The sequence below is a fragment of the Vitis vinifera genome, chromosome 5 (assembly GCF_030704535.1).
Source record: "Vitis vinifera cultivar Pinot Noir 40024 chromosome 5, ASM3070453v1".
NCBI classification, from domain to species: Eukaryota; Viridiplantae; Streptophyta; class Magnoliopsida; order Vitales; family Vitaceae; genus Vitis; species Vitis vinifera.
The window spans coordinates 25782317-25802837 of record NC_081809.1 but is presented as its reverse complement, the minus strand read 5'-3'; the positions used below and the strand labels follow the sequence as shown (position 1 = coordinate 25802837).

General features: G+C 31.8%; 2 protein-coding genes across 2 annotated transcripts; both read right to left on the bottom strand.

Moving 5' to 3' along the window:
* Positions 1–1521: 1521 nt before the first annotated feature.
* LOC100243911 (uncharacterized) lies at positions 1522–4569 on the bottom strand. Its single transcript, XM_002276447.4, has 2 exons — positions 4373–4569; positions 1522–2311 (listed from the first exon to the last, which is right to left on the bottom strand). Exons 1-2 carry the CDS (start codon positions 4399–4401, stop codon positions 1735–1737), a joined length of 606 nt encoding a protein of 201 aa, XP_002276483.1. The 5' UTR covers positions 4402–4569; the 3' UTR covers positions 1522–1734.
* A 3419-nt stretch (positions 4570–7988) lies between these two features.
* Positions 7989–18136, bottom strand: LOC100255929 (uncharacterized). The gene is made up of 6 exons (XM_010652413.3): positions 18056–18136; positions 14659–15110; positions 12700–13010; positions 12554–12610; positions 9363–9841; positions 7989–8629 (listed from the first exon to the last, which is right to left on the bottom strand). The coding sequence occupies exons 2-6, from the start codon at positions 15036–15038 to the stop codon at positions 8348–8350; spliced, it is 1509 nt and encodes a 502-aa protein (XP_010650715.1). The 5' UTR covers positions 15039–15110; positions 18056–18136; the 3' UTR covers positions 7989–8347.
* Positions 18137–20521: the final 2385 nt, after the last annotated feature.

The window sequence follows — 20521 nt, the reverse complement described above, 5'->3', positions numbered from 1 at the left end:
TCAATCAATAAATTGAAAATAATTTAGAGAAAATGCTCATAATCATCACATAATTATACTTTCATAAATTTGCCTCTTCAATAATAAGGAAAATAAATTCAAAATTTTCTTTAATAATTTGAAAATTTTAAAACTCTATGTAGCCCCATTTGGTGGCTCAACCACACCAACCCCCACTAACCAAAATATCCCAAAAAAAAAAAAAAAAAATCCCCCCAAAAATGGAAAAAGACCCAAAACATAAATGAAAGAAATGATTAAAGAGGAAAGGTTTGGAAGGCCAATAATATGGTAGTTGACAACAAAAATTATTAGTAAATAAATGGAAAAAGTAGAAAAGAGATTGAAGGAAGAATTAAGTGATTGGGGACACAAAACAATACCTAACATGTCAAGTGTGACTCATGAGTGATGGGGATTAGATAACTACTATTCTTGTTTTGGAAGTTCACCTCATTTGATCCCTTTTTTTTTAATTTTTTTGTTTGGAGTAGCTTATAAGCAAACCCTAATTCTAAGTTTAGTTAGCTAGGGTTGTTAACCTATAATTAGGAAAAGGGTTGTTTAATCTTTTGGACTTTTTCTAATTTGTCGTGAGGGGAATATTATGGTTACATGTTTCCTTTTGGAGAATTTTTTTTATCGATGATGAATGTGTATTTTGCTGTTTAATATAAAATTTTGTAAGATAAACAAATAAGTCAAAATACTACCAAACTCATATAAAGATGGATTGATATTTTTTAGTCTTCAAAAAATTAAGACTTTATTTGGTAACTATTTTCGAAAACATTTATTTGCCTTTTGGAATATAAAAAATTGAAAAACATGTTTAACAAAAACATAAAAACTGATTTATATTATTAAAAAGTTTAATAAGGTATTTTCGAAAAATATCTTTAAATTGGTTTTATTTGTTTTTTTTTTTCAGTACTATTTTTTAAAAAAATAATTATATAAAATAAAAAATTATTAAAATATATAAAATTTATTTTTAAAAATAAGTTAAAAACATTTAGATTTCTCAAAACAAAGTTTTGTCTATAAAATATTATACAACAGTAGTTAAAAACTATTGTCAAAAATTATTTTTCATAATTACTTTTAAAAACCGTAATCAAACAAGCATTCAGTAATTAGCAAAATTTTAATAATTATTCTAAATAAAAAAAATAAGTTAAAAATATTTTTTGTTGTCAAATAATGTTTTGTCTACAAAATATTATAGAACAATTTTTAAAAATTATTTTAAAATTTTATTTTTAAAAATTATTTTAAAATTTTATTTTTAAAAATTATTTTAAAATTTTATTTTTAAAAATTATTGTGAAAAACAGTTATCAAATAAGTTTTAAGTGTTTAGTCAAATTTTAATAATTATTCTTAAAAATCTATAAAACCACTTGAAGACATTCTTCAAACATCATTTGGAAACAACTTTATGCAAAAATAAACTTTTTTTTTTGTTGTATAACATATTAATATATTATCAATAACAGTTTTTTTTTTTTAATTTAAAAATAATCCGATAATCAAAATTCATTCAATTCCACTGATTTTTTAATACATTTGATCTTCCTAAAAATCATATAACAAGAAGAATCCCATAAAGATACAAACCACCATTACTCCAATTAATTAAAACAACAAAAGGAGGGAGGGAAAAATAAATCAAAATTTACTGTTTGGACACGGGGAAACTTGATAGAAAACTTTTTCTCATCAACTATAATCTTATTCCTCCTCCTCGGCCATAACCATTCTACTAAGAGGACTAGGCCCAAGCTTCTTCCTCCTCATTGCACTCCTCCTCCTTATAACTTCCATTTGATTTCTCCTCCTAACTTGTATCATTGCCTCCTCTTCCACAACAAATCTCCTCATCAAAACATCATCTGTGAGTGATTTTCCACGAAAAACTCGCCTTCCTTCTGCGCTAACTCTCGCGCTTCCTTCCATACTAATTCGCGCGTTGGAAATTCTTTCTTGTGGGCTTGGAAATGGCTTTGATCTAGGGTAACTATTGCTCCTTCTAGGTGGAAGTTCAGCTCGAAAAACCTCGGTATAGGAGGAGATTGGTGCACATAGGCATACCCTAGTGAAGGAAGTTGCAACCCTAAGGGAGGTGCATTTTCTAAGCTTTTGGCGATGGGGATTCGTCGTGGTTGTTGTTGTTGTCGTTGTTGTTCTGATAGCAGCAGACTTGGAAATGGTTTTCCATAGAGTAGTGTTTGCAGTTGGGATTTCTGTCGATTTGGAAATGGTTTTCCATAGGGTTGCCATCTCCATTGCTCTTTGGTACCAAGGTTTCCTGCAACATGAGAAATGCATGGCATGCATGAGCTTTTTTGTACGTGGAAATTGATTGGAGTACATGGGAAAAATCAGTTTCCCAAAAGGCATCATCGTAGAGAAATATCAATTCCCTAAGAGATATACTTCTAATTAGATTTTCAACCAACATGCATGTATTGTAGAAGTCAATTAGCTACATGAGAAAAAACAAAATGTCAAAAGAAGGGAAAATTCAATTTCCCAAGAGGCAAATTTCCTATTAGAAATTACTTATACGAGAATTTCAAAATAATTCACAGAAACAATTTTTGAGAACAGATTTTAAAAACAAAACTTTTCAATTGTTTTTATAAACAATATTTAATGTAGGAAGTCAAATATAAAAAATAATTTTCTTAATTTATTCTTTTTATAGATAATGCACATGTATAGACAACATAAGAATTTTCAAAGTATTTTCTATAGTTTTAATTTATTTGAAAATACTAGAAAAAGAATATTTGAAAACGCTTTAAATTTATTCTTAGAACAAATCCTTAAAAATTGTTTTAGTTAAAAATTTATTAAACATATTTTTAAAATTTAAAATTATTTTCCATGATAAAAAAGGAAAACCATTTTCAAATAAATGCTTAATTTCCAAAAAGAAAAAAGAAAATTTCAATTTCCCAAAAAGGCATTGGAAGGAAAAATCAATCCCAAAAGGCATTTTACTTCATTGGAAAATCCAATTTCCCACAAGGCATTGTAGGGAAAAATCAATTACCCAAAAGATCTTACTTATTTGCTTTTCAACATGCATATATGGTAGAAGTTAGAACACATGGGAAAATTCAATTTCCCAAAAGCCATCTTACTTGTTTGCTTTTCATCATGCATGTATTCTAGAAGTTTCACATGGGAAAATTAAATTTCACAAAAGGTGTTGTGGGGAAAAATCACCCACCTAAAAGTTATTATCTGTTTACTTTTCAACATATGTACATGGGAAAATTCAATGCCCAAAAAGGCATAATAGAGAGAATTCAATTACCCATAGACCAAGTCATATGTCAAATGTCAAATGGTTGAAAGTTGAATAATTCAAATTTTGATCTTCAGAATCCAAATTTTTGACTTGGTCACTATGGCATCCTAGGTAGAGAAGCAACAAGAGAAAAAAAAAATGAGAACTAACGTTTCATTTGGTCTCCAAAATGGCCGTTCCAAATAATTTCTCTTTTCCTCACTTTCTTATTAACCAAACAAAAAATTATGTAAAATAAGTAATACCATTGACTCAAAACATTACTACGTGACCATTATGCTTATTTTACCAATTCATATGATTGAATTTTCCTTTTTCCAAGATTATGTTCACATGTATAATACAAAACCCTTCTTATCGATTTCTTTATGAAATTATATTCATCTGGACATGCATAATTAGAGGCACTAAGTGGGCCTCAAGCTGAAAAGGCTTCAGCCCAGCCCCAACTACATTAACCCTTTTAATCTAGATTTCATGTGTGTCCACCAACATGGGCTGCCCACCATCAATGGGCTTGGCGGGCCTAAGCCCAATAGTCCAATCTCATGTAACATGTGAGGCCCACATTCATCACTCTAGGGCCCAATACATGTACCAGAGAAATACCGTTCTCTTTTTGCATTTACACAACTTTTCTCTTTCATTTCAAATTTAAACAGAAAAAACCTCATATCCCATCAGTCACTCACAATAAACTTTCATATCAAATCACCATGTGAAGATACCAACTCTTCAAATTTCAAATAACACACCCAAAGAAAAAAAGACCAAAACCAAAGTTGAAAAACATCCATCATTGGGTTGAAAACACTACCATATATAGATTATACATGTGGAGAGGCACATGAAACCCACCTGCTACATATTGAAATTTTCACTGAAAATCTCTTACCAACAAATCAAAAACACCATAAAGCACATAGATGAGCAGTGAAGAGAAGATTGAACACGAAAAAGAATTGGCATCACCCATATGTGTATGTGGGGTTTGGTGCAAGTGCGTAAGAGAGAAAAAGAGAGTAAGAGAGTAAATGTTAGTGGGCATACCTTGTATTTGGGTTCTTTGGATCTTGCATGAACAAAGAAAAAGAGGTGGAGAAGAAGAATGAGAGAGCTGCAGAGAGAGAGAGGAAGGGAGTTCATTTGGGTATAGAGAGAGGAGGAAGGGAGCAGTGATCACAACCCACTTTTGGGTTCAATATTTTGTGACTCTAAGATGAGTTGGCATAGGTGGCTTCTTTTCTTTTTCCCCCTTTTCTTTATTACTCACACAACCCTTCTCCTCTTTTGCTTTGGCAGGCATGATTCCTATTGATATTTTTAGACTTTCAAATTTCAATTCTCAAAGGCAAAGTAAAAAATTAAAAAATTAAAAAAATAAAAAATTGGCAAAAAATATTTTTGTTGCTTTTCATGCAATTACTTAAGTACCCATGTATGGATCTCACTTTTGTTAAAAGCAAATCCCCCATCTACACCCCTCTATGTGGACTTGTGATGATGTGAACTTACTAGTATTTATGATTGGAACCATGCATACATCAGTGTATGAGGCATTCATTTTTGTGGCCTCACCAAATGCCTGCCCCTTCTGCAATCATAGTGTATCAAACTCAAAACCCTAATTGATCTTTCTTTTTGCATGTTAAATTATTGATTTACTCACTTCAATCCCATCATACTCCTCATATCTTCATCTTAAGTTATTGGTTTACTCACTTCAATCTCATCATACTCATAATCCCTTTTGAGTTAAACAAAAATGATTATAACCCATGTACATGCATGGGGTATATTCCAAACACATCTAAATTTATTGATTTAAATTCAAAAAATTAAAAAATAAATAAAATAATTTTATAAGTTATATCATGCCCTAGTGCAATCATAAAGAACCAAACTCAAAACCCTAATTAATCTTTCTTTTTTCATGTTAAAGTGTTAATTGATTTACCCACCTGAATCTCATCATACTCCCCCATACCCTTTGAGTTGATGGAAAATGATTATAACCCATGTACATATACTTGAAATACAAAGTGGGAAAAATGATTTATTGATCTAATTCCAAAAAGGGGTTGAAATAATTTTATAAGTTATCATGTCATGTGTGATGATTAGAGGGAGGGACAACAGTGAACAGTATATAAAAAGTGGGTTGTTTGAAATTAATCTAGTCTGAACACTAGCCAATTTGAAAGTTTGAACCCTAAAAAGAAACCCCATTTTTTGTAGTAGTGAAAGGGGCATAAAGGGAGGAGGGCAAATGGGGAGGTGTGAATATTTAGTAGTTAGCATTCATGAATCTACATATAAATAATTTGCCAATGGATGGCATCATGATTCATTTTGTGGGTGGTGTTGTATCCAGAACCTTAAAGCTGTTGCAAAGAGAAAAGGACATGATGATTGGGCTGCTCCCAAGTGTACTACTAAAACCTTTGTTTATTAGAGGTCATGGGGGTTCTTGAGATTGGAGATATAATCTCTCATAAAAATTTGAGAAAATGGGTTTAGGGTATGTGAAAAAGTTACCTAAAAGAATTTTCATCTATTTATTTCTCGATTGATTGATATATACTTTAATCTCATTTTGTTGATTAATTATCTTATTTTTAATATTATGATCTCACTATTTGTACCTTTACCCAATAATGAAAATTTTTTCATATACTTTTGATAATAGAGATTAAAAATTCAATAGATACTTATTTGAGACCTTAGTTTTTTTCTAATGGTTTATCTTTTATGATATTTTATGGGGAAAAAAACAACAAATTATGCTTGAATTTGAAATAAATTTGATTGTATATTTTTTTCAAATATTTCTTTCCAATTGACACTAAAATTGTTCTAATTTCGAGTTGGATGGTAGAGAAGGCATTTCTATGTTTTTTTTTTTTTGTTTTTTTTTTAAAATTTGAAGAGCAAGATTTAGGGTTTGTTAGAATAATGTTTTCGAAAATAATTTTAAACAATTCTTAAAAACAAACATATTTTCGTTACAAATTTTCAAAAAACTGTTTCAGTAATAAATTTATCATATTTTTCAAATTAGAAAATTATTTTGAAAAATAATTTCTAAATAACATCTTGTCTTTCAAGCCTTCCCACAACATGCAATTTTAATATCTTTAGGTATTTTAATATTAATATAATTTTTTAAGAAATGTGTCATTTTCCACCAAGGCTGCTCAACTACTTTGGAGTAAAATAAATTAAAAAAATTGAATGCAATATAATTTTTTTAAAAGGTGATTATTGTCTGAGGACACCATTGTTGACTAATTTAAAAGGGATTTATAATATAATATAGAAAATTAAAAATTAAATTAAATTAAATAAATAAATAAATAACCTAGGCTGCATTCAAATTCTCATGAGAATTTACCAAATGTCTTAGGGATTATTACCCAAAGTTTTGAGGGATGCTTTTGCTGGTCAAAAGGCAAAAAGGTGAAATAAATGGGAGCAGAAATAAATTAGGGTTGTCACTCATCACTCATCTTTTGCTTTCTTTTTCTTTTTCATAAATGTAGACCAATGGAAATCATTTTGTCCACTTGGGGTTCAGAGGTGTAGGGGAGCTTCCCATACAAAGTAAGAAAAAGATTGTTGTACAAAGTCACTAGTGATCTCTCTTTTATTTTCTAAAATTTAGGTCTAGTGTCCATCACATGTGTGAGTGACTCAACATTGGCATTAACTTTGGGCCAAGTAAATCAAAATTTTGATCACTTGTACCTTGTTGAGAGTCTTGTGACCTAATTTTTTTTGTATTTGAAAGGTAAATTAGGGTTTACGTGGACAAATGATCGATTTTTTTTTTTAACTTTTTTATATGATTCTATAAATAACTCACTTCTTGGTTTTTTACTCTTTTACCCTTTTACCCCTTAGAATACGATCATCGCTATAATGAGATATGTCCATTTATCAATCTCTTGAATACAGATGCAAATATTATACTTAAAAAGGAATCTATTCATTCGTCTCTTAATTTGAAATAGAATTTGATGGATTTAGAAAGGATCCATAAGTGTCTAGAATTGGATTAGGAGGGTCTTGTAATGAGTTTTTTTTTCGTTTTGACATTAATTTACAAGTAGGCTTAGAGAGGTGATACAATGAAGAGTTATATGTTGCATTAAAAAAGACGAATCGTTCCAGAAAAGCAATCTATGATTCTCTCCAAGTTGGTGGAACGGTATGTCTTTGATGATTGAATATAAGGGTATTGAATGTTATTCTTTACAAAATTAAAAGTATTTATGAATTATATTATTCGGTGATATGAATCGTTAAAAAAGTTAACAATCCAATGGAGGAAAAATCATGAGAATTGATCTCTTTTACCAAGAATTCAAACTCATTTCATTCCAATGCCAAAAAGAAAGGAATTCTAACCTCCATTTCACTTCACCTACAAAGCTTTTCACATAAAGAAACAACCATATCCAGCTCAAGAAACTGAAGAAAAAAAAAACACCCAACTAATCTCCATTCCTATTACTCCCATTTCATGATTGAAGGTTGTAAGCATCAGAACTCCCTAGTACAGTCGGAGAAAACTCTAAACCTCTAGCTAACCAGAACGCTGACACCATGTTAAGCTACTAACTTTCCTAAAAGTTAAAAGTTGTTAGGAAAAGAGCGGCTTGGATAGACAATCACTGATATCTCATTAGTAAAATGCAGCCTGATCACAAGTTTGCTCCTGGAAACATGCTCAGAAGCTGCATAGCTCATAACTGAGCCAATTTCACCAAAAACTAAGAAGCTCGAATCCTATGTCTGTAGTCTACCATGATCATCATTTTACCAAAGAGTTTGATTCTCCTTTTTTTGGGTACACAAAGCTAAAGAGGCTACAACTGCCAAACAAGCCCTTAAACCCAAGGTCACATGGTGAGAGGGCCTTGGCTGCCAACTAAGCTGCCATTCATTGGTATTCTACTCTATAATGTAAACCAGTAAAGTATGGAGAAACTGTAATGACAAGCCACACAGCTCACCTGAGCATCAGCGGTTCCAACCCGCTGAACCAGCTTTGCGCTCCCCTCGCTTTCTCTTGTTCTTAGGAACATGAAAGTCTGAAGCCAAACAAGATTTCAGAGCTGATTGCTCCCCAGTTTTTGCTGCAGGGTCAGCTTCCATTGCCGGAGCAAGAGGAGGATCGGTGCTTTCTTCTTGTTCACCTCTATCTGGTTCCTGATGTCTTCCTGTTTGTTGGTTATTGATGCTTTTGAAGGGGTGCATCTCGCCTTCTGCAGCATGATTATGCATCGGGATATCATCCATAATCTGCAGACATAGATAGTATGAAACAAAAACATTTAAGAAATTCCCTACTGTTCTGCTTATCTGAAGAAGTGAGTGCGCCCTGAAGAGATCAAAACTCCAAGTAAACATGATGGCTTAAACACTTCCAGGAGAAGATTACAGGTTCAAAAGCTAATCCATGAATTAATGCTATGAGAAAAAGGGGAAAATCTCGGTTTCTGGCAAAAAGACTGTCCACCACACAAAGATAGTAAGTGAGCTCAGATGTGAGTGAAATCCACAGCTGAAAATTCCAATACTGGCCAGGGAAAAATCATATCATAAACAAATATAATTATTAAGATGAGGTGCCACTAGACACTCCATAGTCCATACAAGGAGACAGAAAAAATGGTTAAATGGGAATGGGATAATTGAAGAAGTATGAGATTAAACTGGATTATTGAGGATGATCAGAAAATAATTTTGATGGGGTTGGCAAATTGACACCATACTGAAAATAACAATCCTGGAACATATGGTGTACACAATAGTTTTGGATTTGAAAATTATTCAAAAATAAAATAAAATAGTGAAAACCCAAGTAAGGCAGCAGTGAGAATTTCATAAGTAATGTGAGACAAAAAAATTAATATGATGACAGAAATATAATTGAAGTCAGAAAAGGAAGCCTTTCAGACTCATGATTGGGGCAAGAAAATTCCCGGAATACATAAATAGGAAAAAAAAATCCTTTTAGTTAAAGAATGCTTACATCTTCACATGAATCATGAGTCTGCAGTGGATGCACGGTGACATCACCAGCAGACAACAGTTTTGTTGTGCTTTCAATTATATCTGGAACAGAAACAGCCTCTCCAAAACTTGAAAGTGCACTTTCAGGCAAAACCAGATCGCCCATTTCATACTCCGAGAGCAGTCCAGTTGGAGGATATATAGCTCCTACTGATATAGCATCTCCATTGCCAGCAGAGAAATTAGGACTATGGGCAGAGCTGGTCTGCCCATCACAAGGTGCAAGAAGGCTCAAATTCTCGGAGGAAGAAAACTTCACAACATTTTTGGGCACTACCATGTCAAGTTGAGCCTTCAGCTTCTGAACCCGAGATTGTGCCATTTCAATCTTACAAAGGATCTGCTCTAATGAATCATCATCATCTCTAAACTTCAAAAGTGATGAGTCATCACTAATGCCAAAATTATCGTCACCATTGGCATTCTGTTCTGTAACCACTGTCCAAAAGAATAGTAAATAAAAAAGCAAGAGTCAGAATCAAAATTGAAACAAATGTTTCAGAGATAATTAGAGGTAAGAGTAATACAACATGTTACATACTCCTAGAAATTAATGATATGAGAGTACTTTATACTATATGCATGCAGATACTATAAGTGCGTAACAATGAATTAATCATTACAAACAATGATTTTGCTTCCTTTTTGTTTTTTGGATAAGTAACAGCCGATTTTTCAAATCCAAAATAATATATGGAATCGTTTTTTCCTAATGCAGTGGCATCAACTGCAAGGTAATGGTAGTGGCGGAAGGTGTAGTGATGTTTGTAGAGATCCTGGTGGGGGTTATGACAATGGAACAACTGCAGCAGCATTTCTCTTGCTGAGTAGGTTTATTACCACTACACTTAACAAACTTAATTAAGTTGTACAAATTAGAGTAAATTAAAAGTACTACTACAACCATCAACTGTTTGTAAAAAAACTGGGATACCCTTAAACCAGAAGTATTATCTGAAACAAAGACCAAGCTGTACTAATCAAGCACCTTGCTTAAATGGTATAAACTATCAAGGAGAGAGAAAGAGAGGTATACAGGTGCACCCATGGAATACTTTAAAGGAAATTTGTATAACTGAGAACCCACCAATATGCCCCAAGTACTATAAAAATCTGACATTTAAAGCTTCTACAAGATCCTCTGCTGATGAACATTAAAAGAAAGAGACTATTAGGCGAGCTAACTCTAGTACAGGCACCATTATTTTTTCTATCTTGCGATGCAATTTTCTCCTTGTGCAGCTTCAATTTTAGAGCACTTAGCATATAGCATCAGTGTGTGTATTGGTCATCTTGACCCAATGCTTCAAACAACTATCAGTTATACTCCTATGACAATTTCTTCACCTGTTATGTCAGCTTCGTAAAGCATCCTCAGGCATTCTTGACCATCGACTCCAGTGACTGAAGTCACATTAGACCAAATACATCCACTAAGGATATTACTCATCCTTCTATTCTCAACTTTGAATTTTTCAACAAATAACAGTTCACCTCCCACTGCCTCTCAGGGAGCTTAAGTATTCTGGCAGTTCTTGTGACCGTTATGATCTTCCCTTTGGATTTACTTTTTGTTAGTCAACCAACTATTCATTGTTGTGGTATTTCATTTACTTTCTTTCAATTCATATGGGTCTTACAGCCTACATTTCCCTGCTCCAACTCCTTATCCAATGCATGCAAGTGTGTTTGCTTCTGTCTCTTTCTTTTGGTTTAAAGCACATAATTAGCTGATAATTTTGTTTTTGATAGGTCACATAAATAGCTGATAATTGTTCTCCAGACTTTGATATTTAGCAATCTTGGTGTTCTTGATTTTTCTTTTAAGTCCATTTAATCTACCTTTGTGCAGGATGTAAACACAAAACAATTACCTTTGCTTTTCTCTGGTAAGTCTCACGTCCTTTCAGCATTTTGGTTGGTGATTCCTAATGTTTGGTGTCCTACTTTCTGCTCTATAAGGATGGTAACAGTCTAATAGATACATCGTTTTTCTCAAATGATCTCAACCTAATGTACCAATTCCTAACCATCCAAGTTAGCTGGGTTAGATGGAGCCATAACATATAGGACTAAGGTTGGACAAAATAGCAGTGTTACGACTATTTGGCATGAATAGAACCAACTCAGACCAGGGTTTTGGATAAAATATTCTGTCTGAACCCACTTCTCCATACTTGCAAGAACTTCCTTGTGTTTACTTCCGGATTAACTTAACCTGATGCCCACTCTCCTCAAACTCAGATGCACCTCACCATCCATGTAGTTGACCTTTCCAACTCAGAACCCTCTTATCAACAGTCAAAAGAATGGGCGTTAACTTTTTATGTTAGCCCAGATGGTACCAAGAGGGCAACCAAAAAGACCTTGGTCTTGAGTTCGAATCCTGGGGAGGCCACTCTGTGATGCCCCTGTCTGGCACAGTTCGGTGGTACGGCTGGGCACCAGAGCAAAAAAGGCTGACGTTTATGTTGGGACGTCATTTGTTTTTATTTTTGGCTCTGCCCAGCCGTACCACCGAACTGTGCCAGACGGGGGCATCACAGTCGGAATGGGCCAGGATTTTTTATTGCATATTTTTGTGCATTTTCCTCTATTTCTGTCGATATTAGAAAAATAAAGTATATCTCTTTGAAAGGAGAAATTAAATACATCTCGTAATACACAATAAAGAAAATACAAAACTAATAATCATTATAGGCTTTAGCAGATGCATTAACAACTACAGTTGGGAGGACAAGACCCTAAGCTCATCTCAATAAACCATGTGACTTAAGTGGATTATACCATGAGGCACAAGGAAGAGAAACCATTTTAGGTGTTTGTGATTGTATACTCGGGAAAAAAAAATCGTTACAATTTTAAATCAAATATACTTTGGACACAGCTCAAGTTCATGTGAACTTGAGATCATCTGCTTAACATTGGACTGAAATGAAGTGGATGAATATAAAATAGTTGTAAAAAATATAGGAAATTCCTGCTCAAATAGATACTGAACTTAATGGGAAAAAAGATAAGGGGTCTATTCAAAATAAATTCTGGAAAAGTAAATGCCAATCACATTCAACTCCAAATGCAACTAGGAAGATGGTTGAAGAAAAACATACAATTAGCAACATCAGAACCAAAGTTAGCAGAAGTTCTTACCCGGATTACCAAAATCGTCAACCATAGAGGAACTATCTGCATCAGACCTTTTATTTTCTGTAATACGTCGCATAAAAGAGTCAAGTATGCATAGTTTTAGGGACTGAACACCAAAACAATGCTATGTATAAAAAAGAAACTTATACCAAAATAGCCGAAAAGGTTATGATTCAGCATATATGATGGTACATCAGTTGTTTCTTCAATTCTCTTTCTTTTCCTCCTTTTCATAGCCTTCATCCGGTGATTTTGATTAGAAAATGGTAATGATTTTGAATCAAAACCTTCTGATGTGAATTGATCTGATTCAAGCTGTTTTCGCTGATCATAGGCTGCAAGCAATTTGGAATATTTTGCAGCTTGAGATTTAAACTCTCTAATTTTCAATTCGGCCCACTTGCATCGCCACATTAGAGGATGAATATACTTCTTCCAGTGACTTGTCAACTTCTTCTTCCTGAAAAGCAGGAACCAGAGATAACCGAATGCATAAGATGACACCAACTTACCAGGGATGAACATCTAACAAGAGTATTCGTACAGATTATAAAAAATAGCAGAGAGATTAAAGATGACGTTGGTCATAGAAACAAAGCTACGTGTATGAAGTAGAGAAGTGCATTTGAAGTGTTTCAAGATCGTAAAACAGTATACCAAAGTACACAAGACATATACAATGAGTACAAAATGGCAAGGCCACAAAAAAGAGAACACAGGAAACAACTCTCTCTCAACAAGATCCCCACCAATCTACAAAATCAATCAAAGGCATTGAACCTTCTTTAATATACATCCCAACCCATGCTAAGAGATTATTTAGGAACAAATAGTTCAATTTATGATCAAAATGCTCCTCATCTTCAAACATACAATGGTTTCTTTCCTTTCAGATTGTCCAAAAAAATGCATAGAGGAGCGGCTCTCCAAACCTTCTTTTGTTTTCTCCCACAAAAGCGCCATGCCAGCTTGAAAGAGTTTCTTGGATAGTGGAAAGGGAGCACCCAAACCACGCCAAAAGGGAGAACAATGACTGTGATAGAACCCTTGATTTCGCACGTTGAAGAAGACTGTCATCAATTGATTTCCCTTCAATTTTAGAAAGAAAATATCTACTCACCAGTGGTCACCCTCTTCTTTGGAGTTGATATAACGTCAATACTTTTCCTCAATTGGCTTCCCAAGTAAAAAGCTCGCTTTAGACAAAACCCAGGAATTCCAAATAACGTCTGATGGGAAGGGAATTGACCTCGCCAGCTCCAAGACAAAGTAGAGGGATTTAACAAAAAACAGTTTATCAAGTTAAAAGGAAAATTTTCCAATTATGGTCCAGAATGTTGTGCAGTTAAGGAAAACATGTTCAATAATTGAGTACAGCTAAAGGATGATAAGATAGATGGAGGCAACAAGAGAAAGAATAAGAAAAAAGTTGCATCTAAAAGAATAGATATGACATTAGTTGAAAACAAGATGAGGGATAGTAGCTGAAGATGGTTTGTTCATGACGATGAAGATCTGCAAACAAACCAGAATGGAGAAATGATTTAATCCAAGTTGAAGATGTCAAAAGAACAAGGAATACACAAGGAGAAACACTATGACTACAAAGGATTTCACATGGAATATGACTATAAATAGAGCTAGAGAGTGCAAAAGGATTTCATGTAGCCTACCCAAAGTAGAGTTTGGAATAAGGCTTCATTGTCCAGTTTTTCTAGTAAAATTTATATTTACCTATCAAACAGAAATGCTTTGATGACTTAGGAAGAGATTGTTTCTCCTACTTTTCCATTAGCTTTCATCACTTCCTCACTTGAAGTATGGTGACCTCACCTTACCATCTAAACTCAGCAAGTAACATTATGTTTCTTCTCACTTATCAATAGAATAAATAATATTTATTTCAGCAACCAAAGTTTCGATCGATATAACTTCTCAACGGTGAAAATCATTCCAAGTTTTTAGTATATGACTCTATGACATGGTTTTAACATTAAGAATAACAAGCCATACACTTCCTAAAAACTTGAATTCTTGAAGGTTAGGTTTCCCTTGCTAAAACAAAGGAGAGTTAAATGAGTACAAGTACGGAAAAATGAAAAGCATACCTTGTTTGAAACATAAGACCAAATGAATCAAATGGGGAGTCCAAACTATTGTGGTCACGGTACTCAGACTCAACTTCAGCTTCACTCAATCCAGAAAATTTCTCATTTCCAGATTCAGTATCACCAAAGGAACTAGAATACTCAGTGGCATCTGGGTCTTCAGCTTCAGCCAACTTGGTGTCAATAATATTTGCACACCCAGTTACATCAACCTCCACGTCCTCAGTGCCCCCTGGAGCCTTACTTTGTCCATCCAACATAGCTTCCATCTCAGATATGGTGGCCTCCCAATTACTCGTGCACTTAACTTTATCAGGCACAACTTTTGTGGGTGACTTGCTGTCCGGATCAGTATCCATTAAAGGTTGAACCAGACCCATCTTGCAATCTTGATGAAGTCCAGTTTGTTTTATAACAAGTAACGTTCAAACCAGAGGTCCTTCACAGATTGCCTGAAGCCAGATTCAAGCAGGTGTACATTAGTGAATGAATTGAATTTTTCATATCTTTAAACTCAACGAATCACTTTCCAACTTCAGTACAAAGTAAGAGAAGAAGAAACATTATACGGAGAGGGTAGAAAGAACTTTCATCTAGAGACTTCAAACAAAAATCAAGATTAGGATTATATCAAAGAAATACGAATGAAGCGAATATGTCAAAATATCAAATAAAGCAACAAAGTACCTTACATAGAGGAAGATAACATATGAAACTAGGTATTGATTACAAAAATTTAAGGCTATGCTTGGTTCCTAAAAATCTGAAGGAAGATGCAATGGAAAGAAAATAGAGAGAAAAAGTAAAAGAAGAAAAGGTGAAAGAAAATTCAGAAAAAAAATAAAATTAAAGCCAATAAATTATTTTTATATACTACTTCAAACTCGTTTCACTTATTTTAACTCTTCTATATAAAGATTAAATAATTTTAAAAACATAAGTTTATAACTTATTTTAATTATATTTTATTCCTTCTGTATTTTCCAGGGCAAAATTAAACATGAGGAAGTCATTGTCCTTAACCTTTTTTTCTTTCCTTAGTACTTTTTAGGAACCAAGCATAACCTAAAGAAAGAGAAGAAAAGAATGGGATAGGCCTTAGTTCTGCATTGATTTGCCAATTTCATCCAAATCTTCATTAAATTGTCATTAATACAATACCACTAAGATGTTTTCTTGGTATCCCTTTTTTTCCAGTTACATTCATTCAAATAATTTAACAGGAGAATTAATTATACAGCACATTAAGGTAGCTACCCTTTTGCATAGGAACACCACAAATCACCATTTAAAGCAAGACATCACTACCACATGGTATACAATCAACTATAGGTTCTCATCAAATGTAACCATTTCTAATCACTATAATAGTTTGCAACAATGGTTGTCTTCATTAATGGGCCAGCCGAGAATGAAGGGTTTGCACACAAAACTAAAGATGGAATGGTAGTCAAAGACTCAATGCCAACAAAAAAATCCAAACAGCCACCCATCCAGAAAGATGTTGTAAAAAAAAAAACAAAAAGAAAGAACAGTCAATAATTCTTCACAATCAATGTCAAAACAAACCCTATTGGGAACATAACTGAATCCAAAAAAGCCCAAATACCCCTTTTCAATTGAATCTTAGAGAGAGAAAGAAAGCACCTTCAAAAACCAAACCCAATTTGGATATTAACCAAATAATAATTGTTTACATTATCTACCATATCCCATTAAATAGAACCAAAATCCATATCATCCCATATAAATTTAAAAAAACCCAAAACGCATAACCAACCACCAATTTTACAATGTCAAGAGAACACTAAATATGAAAAACATTGTATTAAAAATATATAGTTTTCCATCTAAATGACAATAATTAAATACATACATATATGTAGTGAGATGATTGAGCTAATATGGGAACAAACCCAATTCAATCTCAGAACTAACAAAAGAATGGCGTGGAATAAAAAAGAGTGGACTATGATTCCATAAAATTATTTTAAAAAAAAAAAGAATGATTAGGAGTATGATTATCAATAAAACAAGCCTGTTTCCCCTTTCAAATTGATTTGTCTAAACAACTAAACCATGCTTGAAAAAACCACAAACCCCACATTTGTATACAAACCAAATGAAATTTGTTCACATGATCTATTGCATAAACAAAACCTTAACACATATTACCCAGTGTAAGAAACTAAGGAAAAACAAAACTGCATTACCCACTATCAATTTAACATTGTCAAGAGAATATCAAACATTGAAAATAAGCCTCATTACTAATTTATCAATTTCCATCTAAACAACAAGAAGTAAACAGATGTTTACATATAGAGATGATCCAGATGACGTGGGAAAACCCCAATTTGGATCTTAACCCGATTCAACCTCACAATTAAACACGTAGCAAAATTGAACAAAAAAAGTGGTCTAAGACTCTTCATAAATAATTCTAAGACAAACCTAGTTGGGATGATAATGATCAACAAAAACAGTCCATTTCCCCTTTTAATGAATTCTCCAAAAAAAAAAAAAAGCATGCTCATAAAAACCACAAACCCCAATTGCCAAAGCAATCATGACATGCTCTCACAAACCTCAATAACAGAACCAAAATCTACCCACCCCATATAAAAAACAACAAACAAAAACACCCAAAATGCATTACTCAACACTAGTTCAAATATCTAGCAAGGTATCAAGATAACAAAAACCATGAAGAACATTGCATTACAAATATATCAGTTTCGATTTAAAGAACAAATACAAATTGCATGTACACACTCACATACATATATATGAACAGGTGATTGAGCTGATTCCGAAACAAACCCAATTTAGGTCATAAACCAATTCGACCTCGGAACCAAAGACAGAACAATGTTGAACAGAAAAAAAAAAAAACAGAGGTCTATGACTCTTTATAAATAATTTTAAACAAACCCAATTGGGATCATAATGATCAACAACGAAGCACATTTCCCCTTTTGATCGAATTTCCCAACAAACGTAAACCATGCTACAGAAAAACCACAAACCCCACATTCTAAAACAATCATTCACATGTTCTACCGCAAACCCAGTAACCAAAACTGAAACCCACACCACCCCATGTAAAAACAACAAACGGAAACACTCAAAATGCATTACTAATCACCACTTCCAGTATACAACACAGTATCAAGATAGCAAAAACCATGAAAACCATTGCATTACAGATATGTCAATTCCATCCAGACAACAAAAAAAAAAAAACACATGCATGCACACATATATACTCAATAGCAAGAATGGGATGGAGAAGAACAGAATATAGAAGCAGTGAGACCAGTGAAATGAAGATTAAGACTAGGAGATGACCCAAAAATCTAAGAAATTTGATGGGTATAGAGGGAGAGGTGTGTACCAGCAGTGGCGTAAGTGGCGGCCGCTCGGGCGAGAGGAGTTGAGAGAAGTGAACGTTGTCGAGTTGTAAACCTAAGTCCCTACTATCATAGTATCACATATTCCCGCTTTCCTTCTTCTTGCTGACTAGGACTTTTTCATACTTGGCTTCTTTTCATTGGGTCCTCCTAAGGCCACGTGTCTCTCATGAAAAAATTTCTTTTTTGTAAAAAAATAAATAAAATAAATGTAAATCTTTTTCTCCAATATAAATATATATTTTGTTCTTAAATCTTAATAATATCTTATAAGTGGTATGATATCACATCTTATACATCTAATAAAAAGAAAAAATATATCCTATCGATTTTGTATGGAACAAATTTTAAATTTGGATTATTCAAATGTATCATGAAATTTTATGATACAACATTTGTAAAGTTATAAAGCAATAAAATTGGGTATAAGATATAAATAATGTTACGCATAATGCAATTTGATCAAAGTAATATCGAGTATACAGGTAATATAATAGCTTTTGATTTATAATATTTTTTTATAAGAAACAAAAAAACATTTACACAATTTTGAGACCATGGTTTACTATCATCGGTTTGTTATTATTATTATTATTATTATTTTATGCATGAATATATAATATACTTAAATGGTGTTTGTTTGTTTGTTTTTTTGCTTAATTCTAAACATAATTTTAATAGTTAATAGTAGTAAGTATTAAGTTATTTGTTTTTATAATATTCTATTTATATTAAATATTAAAAAGTTAAAAAAATCGACATATTACTTTTTTATTTAAAAAAAATCAAATATTTTGATATTTTCTATTCAATAAAAAATTTATAATAAATCGTGAAAAAAAAGTAAAAAAAATAAACAACTTAAAATTTAAAAATAAATTGTTTTCAGCAAAAAAACTAAAAACAAACAAACAAACAACCTTTTAGTTGCAAAATATTTTAAAATAATTATTATATTTTCAATTGTTACATGTATTGGAAAAAAACGCCAAATTTATTCTTAAAAACAATGAAATTATTGACAACACTTCAAATTTATTCTTAAAAACAATATATTGTTATAATAGATAAATAAAATTTGTTTTTTATTAAATTTAATGGAGACATATTTTTTATTCATTTAAAAGAAAATTACATATTATTATTAACTATATAATAATATTCTATTAAAATTAGTAATTTGATGATGATGATATATCTAGTTACAAATGGATGATATACACATATATTTAAAATAAAAAATACATAATTTGTCATAAATGGTAAATTTGTTAATTTTCAATTATTTTCAGTCACTTGTTAATTTTCAATTATTTTCAGTCGCATTTTAATTATTGTATTTTAAATTTATATTTATTTATAATATAAATAATAAACACACATGATGAACAAACATGCAAATTATGAAAAAAAATTGTTTCAGCCACAAATTTCCATCAAACCAAACTTTTATATTAAATCGAAATATAAATTTTCCTACAACCTTAACCTTCAATTTTAGTTAGATATATATATATATATATATATCATGTTTCTTAATACATGCTACTCATATTTATACATAAATTTTGAACTTGAATAGTGTTACTATATCATTATTTATTTTGATTTTTTCTTATATTATATTTTAGAGTTCGAATATTCCTCAAACTTAAAGGTTATGAAAGCATAAAGAAATAATTTAAGTTGTTTTTTATAATTAAAATTATTTAAATTTTTATGGAAAACAATATTTTTTTATTTAAATATTTCATAATTCACATCAAAATTATTCATAGTAAAAATAGATTACAAATTCATGATATTTCTTTATTATAAACTATATTTATTTTTAATGTAATTAACATCTGTTTAAAATAAAAAATAAATAAAACGTTTTAAAAAATTGTTTGAACAATATGAAAATTAATTTAAATAACAAGCCAAATCAAGATCATAATAACTAATTTCCAATTAGATTCATTCTCCTCTCACTACATATATAACAATAAAAACTTTTTATACAACTCATATAAGATATGAAAATCATAAAAATTTAGGTCGAAAAGATAACACTTATTCCCCTAATTCATGTATTTGATGGGATTGTTAACTATCTACGTAATTAAACATCTTTTGGGATGAAAATTACAAATTTTTATATCCGTGTCAATTTTAAAATACATCAATACGAATAAAAAATCATAATGTATATGATATCGTAATCTTCAATCAAAGCTAACTTTAATAAGTTGATCAATGATTTTAATAATGATCTTATTCGTATTTTAAAATCTCCATACAAATTGACTTAAATGAGAATAATAACCCCAATGATTATAGTTAGTATATCGTAAATATAAACATATTTAATAAAATTATTACTAAAAAAAATGCTAGATTACATAAATTAAGTTTGACCGTTTTAATTAGCCAAGAATCTTACCAAATTGCTTGGTTTGGTACATAAT

Bases quoted from the DNA above. Each gene is read 5' to 3' on its own strand.
- LOC100243911 (XM_002276447.4), bottom strand. From the start codon at position 4,401: ATGCAAGATCCAAAGAACCCAAATACAAG. The intron at 2,312-4,372 runs GTATGCCCACTA...CTCATGTTGCAG, and splicing joins CCAAAGAACCCAAATACAAG to GAAACCTTGGTACCAAAGAG.
- LOC100255929 (XM_010652413.3), bottom strand. From the start codon at position 15,038: ATGGGTCTGGTTCAACCTTTAATGGATACTGATCCGGACAGCAAGTCA. The intron at 13,011-14,658 runs GTATGCTTTTCA...CCTGCTTTTCAG, and splicing joins GGTCTTATGTTTCAAACAAG to GAAGAAGAAGTTGACAAGTC. The intron at 9,842-12,553 runs GTAAGAACTTCT...TCTTTTGGACAG, and splicing joins TGACGATTTTGGTAATCCGG to TGGTTACAGAACAGAATGCC.